Genomic DNA, 14,473 nt, shown 5'->3' on the forward strand with positions numbered 1-14,473 from the left:
TCTTCCCTTACCTCTAGGTTTTAGATGGTTGCAAATGTCTTTTTGCCAATTAAGAAAATACTAATTCAACAATTAGGGTAATACTATTCTAATTTGTATTTTGTTTCCTACTTTTCAATGTCATTTTATATCTGTTGTTATATTTAGAATAACTTGAAAGTTACTTCCTAATTTGTGAAATGCATAGAAATGAGTTTTAGATATCGTTTGGCTTTGGGAGATCCAGTCAATATGAAAGAAATCAGTTTTGACTTAGGACAAATCAGACTATAGAAGGATTTACATTCTTTCTTTAATCTTTTTTTTCCCTAAAAACAAACACATTAACATCAGAAAGGGTTGAATAATCCAAAACATTTACTATGTGACCAAGCCCGTCACCAGAGAGTACCGCTGTTAGTAGTGTGATTATATTCTCTTAATATTTTATCATTTTTAAAACTAATTTAAATATTAATTATGAAATAATTGATACATGCAAAAAATATGTGTAATGCACATGTAAGTTATCAACCCAACAAACAGGAACCCACTATTTGACTTAGGAGGTAGAACATCACCAGTACTGTTGAAGATGCCTGTGTTTCATCATCATTCCATCCCTGTAACTTCCCCACCAACTGAGGTAATAAATATGCTGACGTTAAAAAAAAAAAAATTTCCTTGCTTTTCTTTATGTTTTGACCAAATACAGGTATCCTCAAAAAGCTATTGCTTTGTCTTTTAACATTATAAAAATAGTTTAATACTTGTTTTAGTCTTTGTAACTTGTTTTTTTCCCACTTAATATTGAGCTTCTAAAATTTGTCTTTGTTAATGTATATGGCTCTGGTTCATTCATTTTCATTGTTGTATAGTCTTCTGTTGTATGAATATAGTATAATTTATCTATTCTCTTGTCGATGGGCATTTGGCCTGGTTTCCAGTTTTACAAAACAGTACCTTCAGTGAAGTGTGTAAGTGCCATGTATGGTGATGTTTCATTAATTCATTGATGTTTGTAAACATAAATGATACCATTTGAAAGAAACTGAAAAGTAAGAAGAGAGCTAAGAATAATTTTGCTAGACCAGTGTTTTTACATCAACATTTTAGATACTGGCCTCTGAGCCTGTGCCAGTTTGTATTCCTACTTCATTATATCAGTTATATTAATAGTAACAATCTGTATCATGTTTGTATATTACTTAAATTTTATAAACTTTATATGTTACTAGTAGCCATAGCTATTCCTTATTGTATACTTGCTCTATGCCAGGTTCTGTGCCAGACAATATTTGTACGTTTATACCTCCTGACAGTTTTATATCTTTTTTTTTTTTTAATTTGGAGATAATGTCAAATCTTACAGAAAAGTTGCAAAAATAAAAATAGTTGCAAAGATCACTCGTATACCCTTAACATAGATACACTTAGTGATAACATATTACCCCATTTGTCTTCCTCCGTGTGTACATGTCTGTGAACATTTCATTTCTTTCTGAACCATTTGAGGATAGGTCATATACATTATAGGGCTTCCCTGGTGGCTCAGATGGTAAAGCATCTGCCTACAATGCGGGAGACTCAGGTTCAATCCCTGGGTTGGGAAGATCTCCTAGAGAAGGAAATGGCAACCCACTCCAGTATTCTTGCCTGGAAAATCCCATCGATGGAGGAGCCTGTTAGGCTACAGTCCATGGGTTGCAAAAAGTCGGACACAACTGAGCGACTTCACTTTCACTTTCACTATATACTTTATGCCCTTTTACCCCCAAATACTTCAGTGTGTATTTTCCCAAAAATAGGGATTTTTCTTACATACTTCAGTATAGTAAATTTAACATTAGATGAAAATATGTGTTACATAGTTTTATCAATCTGCTCTTTGTATTCTAATTTTGTCAATTGACCTAACAAAGTCTTTATAGCATTTTTTCCCCTTACGGTACTGCAGTCCGTCCGGGGTCACGTATTATATTTAGATGTCACGTCTCATTAATCTCTCTTAATCTAGGGTATTTCTATGGCCTCTCTTTGCCTTTTATGACATTGATATTTTTGAGAGCTATATTCTTCACTCTCCCCAAAACCTGTCAACCCCTGGCTTTTAATAGAACTTTCCTCATTTTGAGTTTGTCTGGTGTTCATGATTTGTCCTGGATTGTGTTTTCTTAGTTGGGCCACTGCACAGGTGGTGTGATACCACACCTGGAGATGTGTGATGTTCATCTTTCTTGTTGTCCAGTTTCTTCACTGTATAATTACTGTGTTTTTTTCTCCCTCACAGCTAATGAGGAATCTGTGGGGAGATACTTTCAAGACCATAAAAATGTCTTTCTCCTAGCAAAATATTCTAGTCTCATCTTGAATGTACCCTGTCTCAGTACTGGAGTCAGCCATTTCTTGAAGAACCCTGGTTCCTTTTAGTGGACAATTGTATTCGATACTAAGATCTGAGCATTGTGTTTCAGAGCAGTTTTTAAAATAGATGATATTATTCAATTTTCCATATTAGGAAACTGAGTCTCAAAGGTTCAGTAACGCAACAGCTGGTAAATAGTGAAAACAGGATTTAAATTCAAGTCTCTTTTTCTTAAGCATCATACTTTTTTCAGTTACACTATAACCTTTAGTCATGTGATCTGGTTTCCTTCCTTCTCGTAGTCTAAATTGATATAAAAGTGTGCTATCATTTAATTTTTGCAGATGAGAAAAAGATCCTTGAAATTAAAGATTCACGCTGTGGACACTGCTTCCAAGAACTTGAAAATGCAAAGCAGGAATGTCAAGATCTGAAAAGAAAACTGGAGAAATGCTGTAGGCATCTTCAGCATTTAGAAAGGAAGCACAAAGCTGTAGTGGAAAAAATCGGAGGTTAGCATTTGAAGTAACACTGCTACAAGTGTAAATCTCCTCGATCCTGGTTGGAATATTCAAATGTGACATTTTAGTTAATGGAAGCACTGATTATCTTTGGGAATTACATTAACTAATTCGGATCTTATTTTTATTAGGCAAAAAATTATTATTGAAGTTGGTCCTTCTCTTTTTGATTGAACAGCTTTTGAGTGCTTAATGTGTGTCAAGCAGTGTTCTAGGCACTGAGGGTACGACAGTGAAGACATCAGACAGAATTCCACTTCTGATGAGATGTACAGGACTGTGTTCTCTTGCTTCAAGAAGCTTATCATTAAAAGAGGAGAACTGAAAACATTAATGAATAATTGCAGCTCTGGGTAGCTGGCAGTACATTCATGTAAACTAGGAAGAAAGGATGTTAGTTGATTCTACCTCCTATTAAAGTTAAGCAAGGCTTGACTAAGCCTTGAAAGATGAATGTGTTTGCCAAAGAGAATGGCATTCCAGGCAGAGGGAAGAGACATGAACCAAGGCGTCTGGGTCTGATGTGGCCTCCTCTCTGTCCATTCTTCACAGTGCTGTCAGGGAGTTGTCTAAAAGGCCTGTCTTCTGCCTTTTCCTATTGCCCTCTTGAAGAAGGGAGCTATTGGGCTCACAAGGCTGCTCCCTCTTACCTTTCACAGGGTGTTGACTTATACCCTGTGCTCTATATTCCTTACCTTTGAAATATTTCAGATGCCCTAGCTGGTCAGGAATTTTCTTTTACAATATTGTCATTCTGTCCTATGCTTTCCCCTCTCATTCTTATTTTGGCCCTACTCTTGCCCATCCTTTAGAATTCAATTGAGAAGATATCTTGTCTGCAGAGCCTTGATTTTTACCAGTGTGGGCTAGTTGGTCTGCTTCTGTGTGGCCTCAGGACGTTTGTCTCCTCCTCTGTTAACATTCTGTATCTCACTTTTTGATTACTTGCCCAGCATCTTTTTAACCTGTAGATTTGTTGAGATATGATCTCATTTATCCTTAAAGTCTGGTACCCATTATATACAAGACAGTAATAAATGCTTGAATGAAGGAAGGACTGAATGCAAGGGTCCCAAACTATGTTTCATCCAGACCCAGGCGGGTAGGTTCACTTTTTTCCTCCATTCACCTCTGTCACTTGCTTAGACAACAGTCATCTCTTTCTGCTTCCAGTCTTGCCCCTCCAATCCATTCTCCATCAGGAAGCTAGAGCAGCCTTTTAGAAAAGTAAATATGGCTGTGACACTCTGTTGTTTAAAGTGCCTCAGTGGCTTGTCTGGCCCTCGGTGTAAAACACAATTTGACATAATTTAAGAAGCCCTCCCTGATCCCACTTCTGCCAGCCTTTCAGGCTCATCTCCTGTCCAGCCCTCTTATTCTCTCACAGCTGTGGCAGGGATTTCACTGACTCTCTGGGCCCTTGTGCACCTCTTCCTTTACCAACAGCATCTGTCTCCCCATCCTGGTCACAATGCCTGGCTAACTCCTACTCGTCAACCCCCTGGGACATGATTTCCCTATAGAGGCTTTCCTAAGCACCCCAGACTTGGCTAGTTTCTTCTGTTAGACATTTCCCACTGCTCCTATGAGTTTTGTAACATTTGTCATCCTTGTGATTATTTAATGTCTGAATTCTTTGGAGTGTGATGGTGACAAGGATTAAATCCTGTCCCAAACTTAGCACAGTACCTGGCATCATAGCACACTCGGTAAATATTTTTGCCCAAGAGAAGCCACCTACTCCCATTACTTGCTTCCTAAGTCTGTTAAAGATAGATCATAATTGCTTTAATGCTGAGAAAGTGTTTCAGCAATTTTGAGATAAAAATTTTAACAACTGCAGTTCCCGTGGTGATTGCTTAGGTCTTTAACAGAGGCTGGAGAGCGAGTAAGTTTGTCCAACTGTGGAGGTAAATTTCTCCTCCTGTGGAGGAGGCTGTTGTAAAATTTGATGAAAATCAAGAAATTTGTTTTATATAATAAAACGATAAGGGTAGTAGTTTGTGGTTATTTACAGATATAATATTTAGCACTGTACATTGTGATTATACAATAGTTATTTTACATAGTGCTTTTTGAGGCTGATAACTTCTGTAATTTGTAGACTTAGAAATAATCCAAGAAAGTTGGTAATTGGCTCAAAACAACCAGCTAATAAAAGAGGTCAGGGTCAGAATTTAAGCCATTGATAATTTCAGTGTTTGTCTTAATGTAAATCTGCTAGTTGATAAAATTTTTGCTATTTTGGTTGCTTTATTGTTTCTTAAATTCCATTTTCCACTGTCATGGTAGCATGTATTGAAAAGTGATGGAGTAAGAGTGAGTGGTTTAGAAATATACAAGCTGTATCCATCACTGGGAGAACAGAATGATTCATTCCCCAACTTGTAGGGTGTGTTGAAAGGCTGGTATAGTAGGAAACAAGGGGTGCCATGTTCATATTTATTAAACATTGTTATTGCCAGACCTTGTATAAGGTGCTGTGCATTTACTGTTTTATTTCCATTATAATCTTCAAGGTCGATAACACTATCCCCATTTTACACATGAAAAAACTCAGTTTCAGAAAGATTCAGTAATTTGCCTAAGCTCATCCAGTGGATAAGAAGGCCTTAAACTTGTGTCTCTCTGACTCTGAAATTTATGCTTTGTCCTCTGTGCCACATGGACTCCATCAGTCTCCTCATCTTGTTTTTAAAAGTTCAAAGAGTTGAAGATCTTATGTTATTTTTGAAAATGGCACCTACTTAAGCTTAACTTTTTTCTCTTAATTTTGTATTGAGGTGCTTGTTCAATGATCAGTTTATATGCGCATAGACTGCATGCCAGGGTCAAGGAGGGACATGGAATTAGGAAACCTGTATTGCTAAATAAAGCCTTCCATCTAACTGGAAAGCAAACCAAATGCATAAAGCAATTGGAGATTTATTCCAGGACAGTCTATAACCCAGAATAAGTTGAAAATGGAATACAGATTTAAAGTGCTGAGAATATAGAACAGTGGGTGGTCAGATTTGGGTTTATCAGGGAACAAATGATACCAGGGAACACCTGGAAATTTGGCAGTCTCTTCTATGAACATTTGTGCTGGTAATTTAAGGGAAAGACAGAGAAAAAGAGATTGATCAATATACTATAAACTTTCTTTTTTAGAAGAGAATACTAAAGTCGTTGAAGAATTAATAGAAGAAAACAATGACATGAAGAATAAATTAGAAGAACTGAGAACTCTTTGTAAAACACTACCACCAAGGTAGACTTTTACTATTTCAAAGAAACTGTTTATTTCTGAGTATCTTTACTTTAAAAAAAAATAATAGTCCTATCAATATTATCATACCAAGAATATCAATTACTGTTATTGTTGCATAGCAAAAAATATGAAAAAAAAAAGGATCTTTTAAGATCGTATTCCCAGAAGATACTCTTTATTTAAAGTCTTTGAGTTGGGAAGATCTGCTGGAGAAGGGAGAGGTTACCCACTCCAGTATTCTTGGGCTTCTCTGGAGGCTCAGCTGATAAAGAATCTGCCTACAATATAGGAGACCTGGCTTTGATCCCTGGTTGGGGAGATCTCTTGGAGAAGGGAACGGCTACCCACTCCAGTATTCTGGCCTGGAGAATTCCATGGACTGTATATCCAAGGGGTCACAAAGAGACATGACTGAGTGACTTTCACTTTCACTTTTATACAAACACAACATGTGCACATGTTTTAAAAATTGAGATTATTATATAAGCTACTTTGTGACCTTTTATTAGTATTGTAAGATAAACTCTTCCCCCATGTCATTAGATATACTTTTATAATGTGCTCTTTAGTAACTGCATAGGTTTTCATCATGTGGGTTTATTGTGGTATAAGTAACCATAACACTTAAGTTTGCCTTTTTCTCCTAAATAATTATAGTCGAGATCCTCAGATGTGAATTTTTTAGCACACCTTAGCTTGTTTTATTAGAATATATATTTATATATATTTTAAAAATTATATATACATATTTTCAAATTACATTTTTCACTTAATCTCTGTATTTTTTTAGGTCACTGTCAGAAGGAGCTATTGAAAATGCCTGCCTGCCATGCAATGAGGTGGCCTTGGAAGAACTTCGTGGGCAATACATTAAAGCTGTAAAAAAGATTAAGCGTAAGTCTCTAAAGAGATCCCTAAGGTTTTAAGGTGGTTTGGGTCTTTTTTGTAACTAATCATAGTAATTTGGGGGAATTTTCTGAACTACCTTAATCTGAGATATTACCTGTTTTTAGAAGATATCATTGATAGCTTTTCTAAATTATGCCGTCATAGGTGATTTTACCCAAGTAAATTTGGAGTTTGCCACTAAAATTTGAGAAGTGGCACAAGGATAGAGATATTTTTATACTGTTAATTATCCTGGGGTTTTTTGGGGACTAAAATGTATGTGTGTATATATATTTTAAAGTATAACTGACATATATCACTATATTAGTTTCAGGCCTGTAACATAATTGATTCGGTGTTTGTTTATGCTGTGAAGTGATCACCACAATAAGTCTAGTTTCCCCATCACCATACAAAGTTACAAAATATACAATAGTCCCCTCTTATCTGTGATTTTACTTTCATGGTTTCAGTTACCTGGGGTCTACTGTAGTCCAAAAACATGAAGTGGAAAACTGCGTAAATAGTAAGTTTTAAATTGCAGGCCGTTTTGAGTAGCATGATGAAATCCCAGCCATCGTGCCGTGTCTGCCTCTGGAAGCGAGTCGCCCCTTTGTCCAGCATATTCGCCTGTTGGTCACTTAGTACCACCTCGGTTATCGGACCCACTATCACTATATCGCAGTGGTTGTGTTCATAACCCTTCTTTTACCGAATAAAGGCCGCAAAGTGCAAGAGTAGGGAATTTAGCAATTCATATATGCCAAAGAGAAGCTGGAAAGCGCTTCCTTTAAGTAAAAAGGTAAAGTTCTCGACTTAATAAGGAAAGAAAAAATCATGTGGTGAGGTTGCTGAGATCTACCGTAAGGACAGATCTTCTACCCATGAAATTGTGAAGAAAGAAAACAATTCATGATAGTCTTGCTGTCACACCTCAAACTGCAAAAGTTACAGATACGGTGGATGATAAGTGCTTAGTTAAAATGAAAAAGACATTAAATATGCACAATAAGATATTTAGAGAGAGATCATATTCACATAATTTTATTAAATTGTTAAAATTGCTGTCTTACTAATTACTGTTGTTAATCTCTTACTGTGCCTAATTTATAAATTAAATATTAAGGCGATGTATGCATCAGAAAAAATGTAGTATATAGGGTTCAGTACGTGGTTTCAAGCATCCATTAAGGGTCTTGGGATGTATTCCCCAGGGATAAGAGGGGGACTGCTGTAAGGTAGTCTTCATTACAGTCGCCTGTGCTGTACTTCCTCATCCTCTTGACTTTGCACTTACTGACCCTCTTCCCCATTTTGTCTACTGTTCAACCCTCTCCCCTCTGGCAACCACTAGTCTGTTCTCTGTTCATTTGCTTTGTTTTTTAAGATTCCACATATAAATGAAATCATACAGTATTTGTCTTTCTCTGACAGTTCACTTAGCATAATGCCCTCAAGATCTGCCCAGGTTGTCACAAATGGCAAGACTTTGTTGTTTTTTATGGCTGAGTAGTATCATTGTATGTATATACCACATCTTCTTTATCCATTCATCCACTGATGGATGCTTAGGTTGTTTGGATAGCTTGGCTATTGTGCATAATGCTGCAGTGAACATTGGCACACATAGATCTTTCTGAATTAGTGTTTTTACTTTCTTTTGATAAATATCCAGAAGTGAAATTGCTGGATTATATAGTAGTACTATTTTTCATTTTTTGAGGAACCTCCATGCTGTTTGAGTATGTTTGAGGAACCTCCATAGTGGCTATGCCAGTCTACATTCCCATCACCAATTCATAGGGTTTCTCTTTTCCTCCACATGCTCACTAACACATCTTGGTCTTTTAATAATAGCCATTCTAACAGCTGTGAGGTGATAACCTCATTGTGATTTTGACTTGCATTTCCATGATGATTAGTGATGTTGAGCATGTACTTATTGGTCATCTCTGTTTTCTTTGGAAACCTATCTATTCTTCTGCCCATTTTTTAATCAGGTTGTTTGTTTCTTGTTGATACTGAGTTGTGTGAGTTCTTTATATATATTTTGGAAATTAATCCCTTATTAGATATATAATTTGCAAATATCTTCTTTCCTTTATTTAATAGGTTGCCTTTTTATCTTTTTGATGGTTTCCTTTGCTGTGCAGAAGCATTGTAGTTTGATGTAGTCTCACTTATTTATTAGGCTTCCCTGGTGGCTCAGAGGTTAAAGCATCTGCCTACAATGTGGGAGACCTGGGTTCGATCCCTGGGTTGGGAAGATCCCCTGGAGAAGTAAATGGCAACCCACTCCAGTATTCTTGCCTGGAGAATCCCATGGACAGAGGAGCCTGGTGGGCTACAGTCCACGGGGTCCCAAAGAGTTGGACACGACTGAGCGACTTCACTTTCACTTACGTGTTTTTACTTATGTTGCCACTGCTTTTGGAGTTGGGTCCCAAAAAAAAAAAAAAAAAAATCACTGAGACCAGTGTCAATGAGTCTACTGCCAATATTTTCTTCTAGGAGTTTTATGGTTTTCTGGTCTTACAGTCAAGCCCCTAATCCATTTTGAGTTGATTTTGTATATGTTATAAGAAAGTGGCACACTGATTCTTTTGCATGTGGTTGTCTGGTTTTCCCAGTACCATTTTTTGAAGAGATTGTCCTTTCCCCATCATATATTCTTGCCTCCTTTGTTGTAAATTAATCAACCACGTGTGGGTGGGTTTATTTCTGGGCTCTATATTTTGTCCCATTAATCTCTCTGTTATTATGCCAAAACCACACTGTTTTTATCTCTCGTTTTGTTAATGTGTGGTATATTGCACTGATTGACTTGTGAATGTTGAACAGTCCTTGCATCCCTGGGATAAATCCCACCTGATCGTGGTGTATGCTCCTTTTAATGTATTGCTCAATTTGATTTGTTAGTATTTTGAAGATTTTTGTGTCTGTGTTCATCAGTGATATTGGCCTCTAACTTTTTTTTTTTTTTTTTTGGTGGTGTTCTTGTTTAGTTTGGCACCAGGGTAATGCTGGCTTAATGAAATGTGTTTGGGAATATCCCCTTCTCTGGTTTTTTAACAAGAATTTGAGAAGGGTAGATATTATATCTTCTATGAATGGTTGGTAGACTTTAATAGTGAAGCCATCTGGTGCTGGGTTTTCTTATGAGTCTAGCTAAAGGTTTGTCAGTTTTCTTTTGTCAAAGACTCAGATATTAGTTTTATTGATCTTTTCTCATTTTTGTTGTTGTTGTTTTTCTTTTAAGTAAATCTTTTTTTTTCTCTCTCTTCTTTCATTAAAATTTTTTTTTTATTGAAGTATAGTTGATTTACAACATTGTGTTGGCTTCTGGTGTACAGCAAAGGGACTCATCTATATGTGTATATATAATATATGTTATACATAATATGTATATTATTTTCCATTATGGTTTACTATAGGATATTGAATATAGTTCCCTCTGATATACAGTGGGACTTTGTTATTTATCTCTTTTTTTTATATTAGTCTGTATCTGCTAATCACAAACTCCTAATTTATCCCTACCCCACCTCCTTTCCCCTTTGGTAGCCATAAATTTGTTATCTATGTCTGTGAATCTATTTCTGGGTAGTTTTTTTTGGTGGTACCATGTGGATTATAGGATCTTAGTTCAGTGACCAGGGATCCAATCTATGTCCCCTGAAGAGGAAGTATGGAGTCCTAACCACTGGACTGCCAGGGAATTCCCTTTTCTGATTTGCAAATAAGTTCATTTGTATCATATTTTAGATTCCACATATAAGTGATATCATATGGTATTTGTCTTTCTCTTTCTTCACTTAGAATGATGATCTCTAGGTTCATCCATGTTGCTGCAAATGGCATTGTTTCATTGTTTTCTATGGCTGAGTAGTATTCCATTGTGTATGTATATATGTATACCACATCTTCTTTTTCCATTCATCCATCAATGGACATTTAGTTTGCTTCTGTATCTTGGCTATTGTAAATAATGCTGCTATGAACATTGGGGATGCGTGTATCTTTTTGAATTAGAGTTTTTACTAGATATATACCCAGATGTGGTACTGCTAGATTGGATGGTGACTCTAATTTTAGCTTTTTGAGGAACTTCCATTATGTTTTTTATAGTGGGTACCAATTACATTCCCACCAACAATGTAGGAGAGTTTCCTTTTTCCACACCATCTCCAGCTTTTGTTATTTGTGAACTTTTTGATGATGGCCTTTCTCACTGGTGTGAGGTGATACCTCACTGTTGTTTTGATTCACACTTCTCTCATAATTAGAGATGTTGGACATCTTTGCATGTGCCTGTTGGCCATCTGTACGTCTTCTTTGGCGAAATGTTTATTTAGGTCTTCTGCCCATTTTGTCATGGAATTTTTCATTTTTTTTATATCTCTATTTTTATTCTCATTTTTAGTATTTTCTTCCTTCTACTAACTTTGTCCCTTCTTTTTTCTTCTTTTTCTAGTTCCTTTAGGTGTAAAGTTAGATTGTTTAACATTGTTTCCCAAGGTAGGCCTGTATTGCTATGAACTACTCTTTTAAAACTGCTTTTGCTATATGTAGTATATTTTGGTATGTTTTATTGCTTTTTTCTTTATCTTTAGGTTTATGTTTTTATTCCTTTAATTCTTTGATTATTTAGTAACATGATGTTTAATCTCCACATATTCGTGCTTTTTCCAGTTTCCTTTTTTGATTTTTTAATTTCATGCCATTGTGATTGGAAAAGATACTTGATATGGTTTCAGTTTTTTAAAAGTACATTGAGACTGGTGGCCTAACTTGTGCTATATACTGGAGAATGTTCTATGTGCACCTAAAAAATGTGTATTCTCCTGTTTTAGAGTAAAATGTTCTCTACATATCTTTTTAAGTTCATCTAGGCTACTATATTGTTTAACGCCAATGTTTGTCTATTTATTTTCTGTCTAGATGAGCTACTCATTGATGTAAGTGGGATATTAAATCCCCCTATTATTATTTTATCGCTATTGATTTCTCCTTGTAGGTCTGATCATACTGTTTTATATGTCTTGGTGCTCCTGTGTTGGGTGAATAAATTTTAACAAATGTTATTTATATCTTCTTATTGGGTTGATCCCTTTATCATTTTTTAGTGTCCATCTTTGTCTTTTATTAGTCTTTGTTTTAACGTTTATTTTATTTGATATAAGTGTAGCTGTACTTCAGCTTTCTTTTACTTTCTATTTGCATGAAGTGTTGATCCATCCCTTCACTTTAACCTTTGTATATCCGTACATCTGAAATGAGTCTCTTTAACATTTCTTGTATTTCTTGCTTATTTTATGTTTAAGTTCTCTCTGTGTTCATCCATTCTTACTGATGAACATCTTTATGACCATTAGTTTGAACTCTTTATCAGGTAAGTTACTGACCTCCATTTCATTAAAGTTTTTTTCTGGAGTTTATCTGGTTCTTTTATTTGGAACATATTTCTGTTTCTTCATTTCGCTTAACTCTCTGTGTGTTTAATTCTACGTATTATGTGAAATAGGAGAGCTACCTCTCCCAGCTTGAAGGGGTGGTCACAGGAAGACTAGGGTGTGTTTAGGCTGCTGTGTCCTGGGGGTTGTAGACTGCCAAGGATGGTCTCTCCGGCTGTTTCATTCCTGTGGGGCCCAGAAACACAAGCCTTCTAAGTCACCAATGCCAGGTGTTCAAGGGATGTCCCCTGTGTGGACTGTGCACACCTGCAGGTTGTGTGTGTCAGGACAACCAGGGAAGCAGAGGTGGGACAAATGGCTGTAGGATGGCAGAGGAAGAGCGCAAAAATGTGCCTGGAAGGGCCAGACTTGTAAGGTAGAAGTCGAGTGTGAAAATGGCCCCTGCTAGCACCTCTGATCCCTAGGAGAGTTCTAACAGATTCTGCCCTTCTCACGGATGCTTTAAGATCATCAAGTGTATCTCCTTCACATAAGGTCTAGGCATGTATCATGCTGCTGTTTTTGCACTGGGTTCCCAATTTGAGCGAGTCTCTGCATGGGTCCTATAAGAATGGAATCTCAGTTTCCTACAGCACTTTGTGTCCCTTGGATGTAAACCTTTTTGGTTTCCAAAACCAGATGTTTTGGAGGCTCAACTCTCTGGTTCAGGTCCCAAGAGTTGGGGTATCTGATGTGGGTTCAAACCCCTTGCACCTCAGGGAGAAGCTTTGTTTTTGTGCTATTATTCCTAATTGTGAGATGCTGTGTCCAAAGTGAAGGTTTTGATAAGACTGTGTGTCTGCCTCTGCTACTCACCTTGATATGTTGGCTTTGCTGTGGGTGACTCTTCTGCTAGTTCTCAGGTCATTTTCAGAGACAGTTGTTCCATATGTGGCTATAGATGTGGTGTGTCCATGGGAGGAGGTGAATTCAGGATTTCCTGTATCACCATCCCCAACTGCTTTCAGCATTTTTCTTCTTGGACACTAATATTTTTTTTTTTAATTTTATTTTATTTTTAAACTTTACATAATTGTATTAGTTTTGCCAAACATCAAAATGAATCCATCACAGGTATACATGTGCTCCCCCTCCTGAACCCTCCTCCCTCCTCCCTCTCCATACCATCCCTCTGGGTCGTCCCAGTGCACTAGCCCCAAGCATCCAGTATCGTGCATTGAACCTGGACTGGCATCTCGTTTCATACATGGTATTTTACATGTTTCAATGCCATTAAACTAAAAATTTCAAAATCTTACAATTTAAATCTCTAGTCCCCCAAAAAATGCCATATGAGTTTTAAACGAGTTATTATTATTTTCTTCCATAAGCTTTCCTAATTAATGTTATTAGGGATTATTCTGTGGTTTCTCATTATTTTCATAATGGATTATGTCATTAATGTAAATTTGTTTATCAAGACCTTTGTGGTACTAGGTGATGTAATATAACCTGCAGAACATTTATGTGGTTTGTTTTCCTAGTAAAAAACCTCCCAGTTTTTAACTGTAATATCACATAGTTAGTATATATGTCTCAGAACAATACCAGTGTTTATGTATGAGATATGTATATTCGCCTCCTAAAGCTTGCATTTGTTTTAAACAAAATGAGTGGGAGAGGTCTCAGGTTTCAAATATAATTGATAGATCATCAGAATCATGCTGTAGATGCTTTGAAAATGCCACTTAGTATAGAGAATATGCTTCTTTGTTGTTGCTGGTCTAACAGAGTCCATGTTACTAGAAAGAAATTGACTTTTGCTAATAATTATATTAATTGAAAAGTGAAATTTTAAGCATTCTTTTTCATCCTAATGTGAGAACTTGTTGTGTATTTATGTGTATTACATTTGAGAAATTGGTTGGATATTTTGCATTGACATGTACTCCATTAAAATTTTCCCCAGTTGAAATAATGAAAAATAGTCTTCCGCTTAGCATTTTTGCATAGAATGTGTAATTTCCGGGAAGAGCTTACTGATAATGAATGAGATTCCTTTATGAATTAGACT

General features: G+C 36.4%; 1 protein-coding gene across 8 annotated transcripts in view; it reads left to right on the forward strand.

The window, feature by feature from the left end:
• CEP152 (centrosomal protein 152) overlaps nucleotides 1-14,473 on the forward strand; it is a 101,838-nt gene that overhangs the window by 81,799 nt on the left and 5,566 nt on the right. For 5 of the 8 annotated variants that reach the window (XM_027554060.1, XM_027554062.1, XM_027554064.1 and 2 more), the window contains 3 exons: nucleotides 2,689-2,856; nucleotides 6,019-6,118; nucleotides 6,909-7,012. In XM_027554060.1, coding sequence (XP_027409861.1) covers nucleotides 2,689-2,856; nucleotides 6,019-6,118; nucleotides 6,909-7,012 — 372 coding nt within the window. The remainder of the gene's footprint in view (nucleotides 1-2,688; nucleotides 2,857-6,018; nucleotides 6,119-6,908; nucleotides 7,013-14,473) is intronic. The other 3 variants (XM_027554063.1, XM_027554065.1, XM_027554067.1) reach the window with 1 other exon arrangement.

The sequence above is a fragment of the Bos indicus x Bos taurus genome, chromosome 10 (genome assembly GCF_003369695.1).
Source record: "Bos indicus x Bos taurus breed Angus x Brahman F1 hybrid chromosome 10, Bos_hybrid_MaternalHap_v2.0, whole genome shotgun sequence".
Taxonomy (NCBI): Eukaryota; Metazoa; Chordata; class Mammalia; order Artiodactyla; family Bovidae; genus Bos; species Bos indicus x Bos taurus.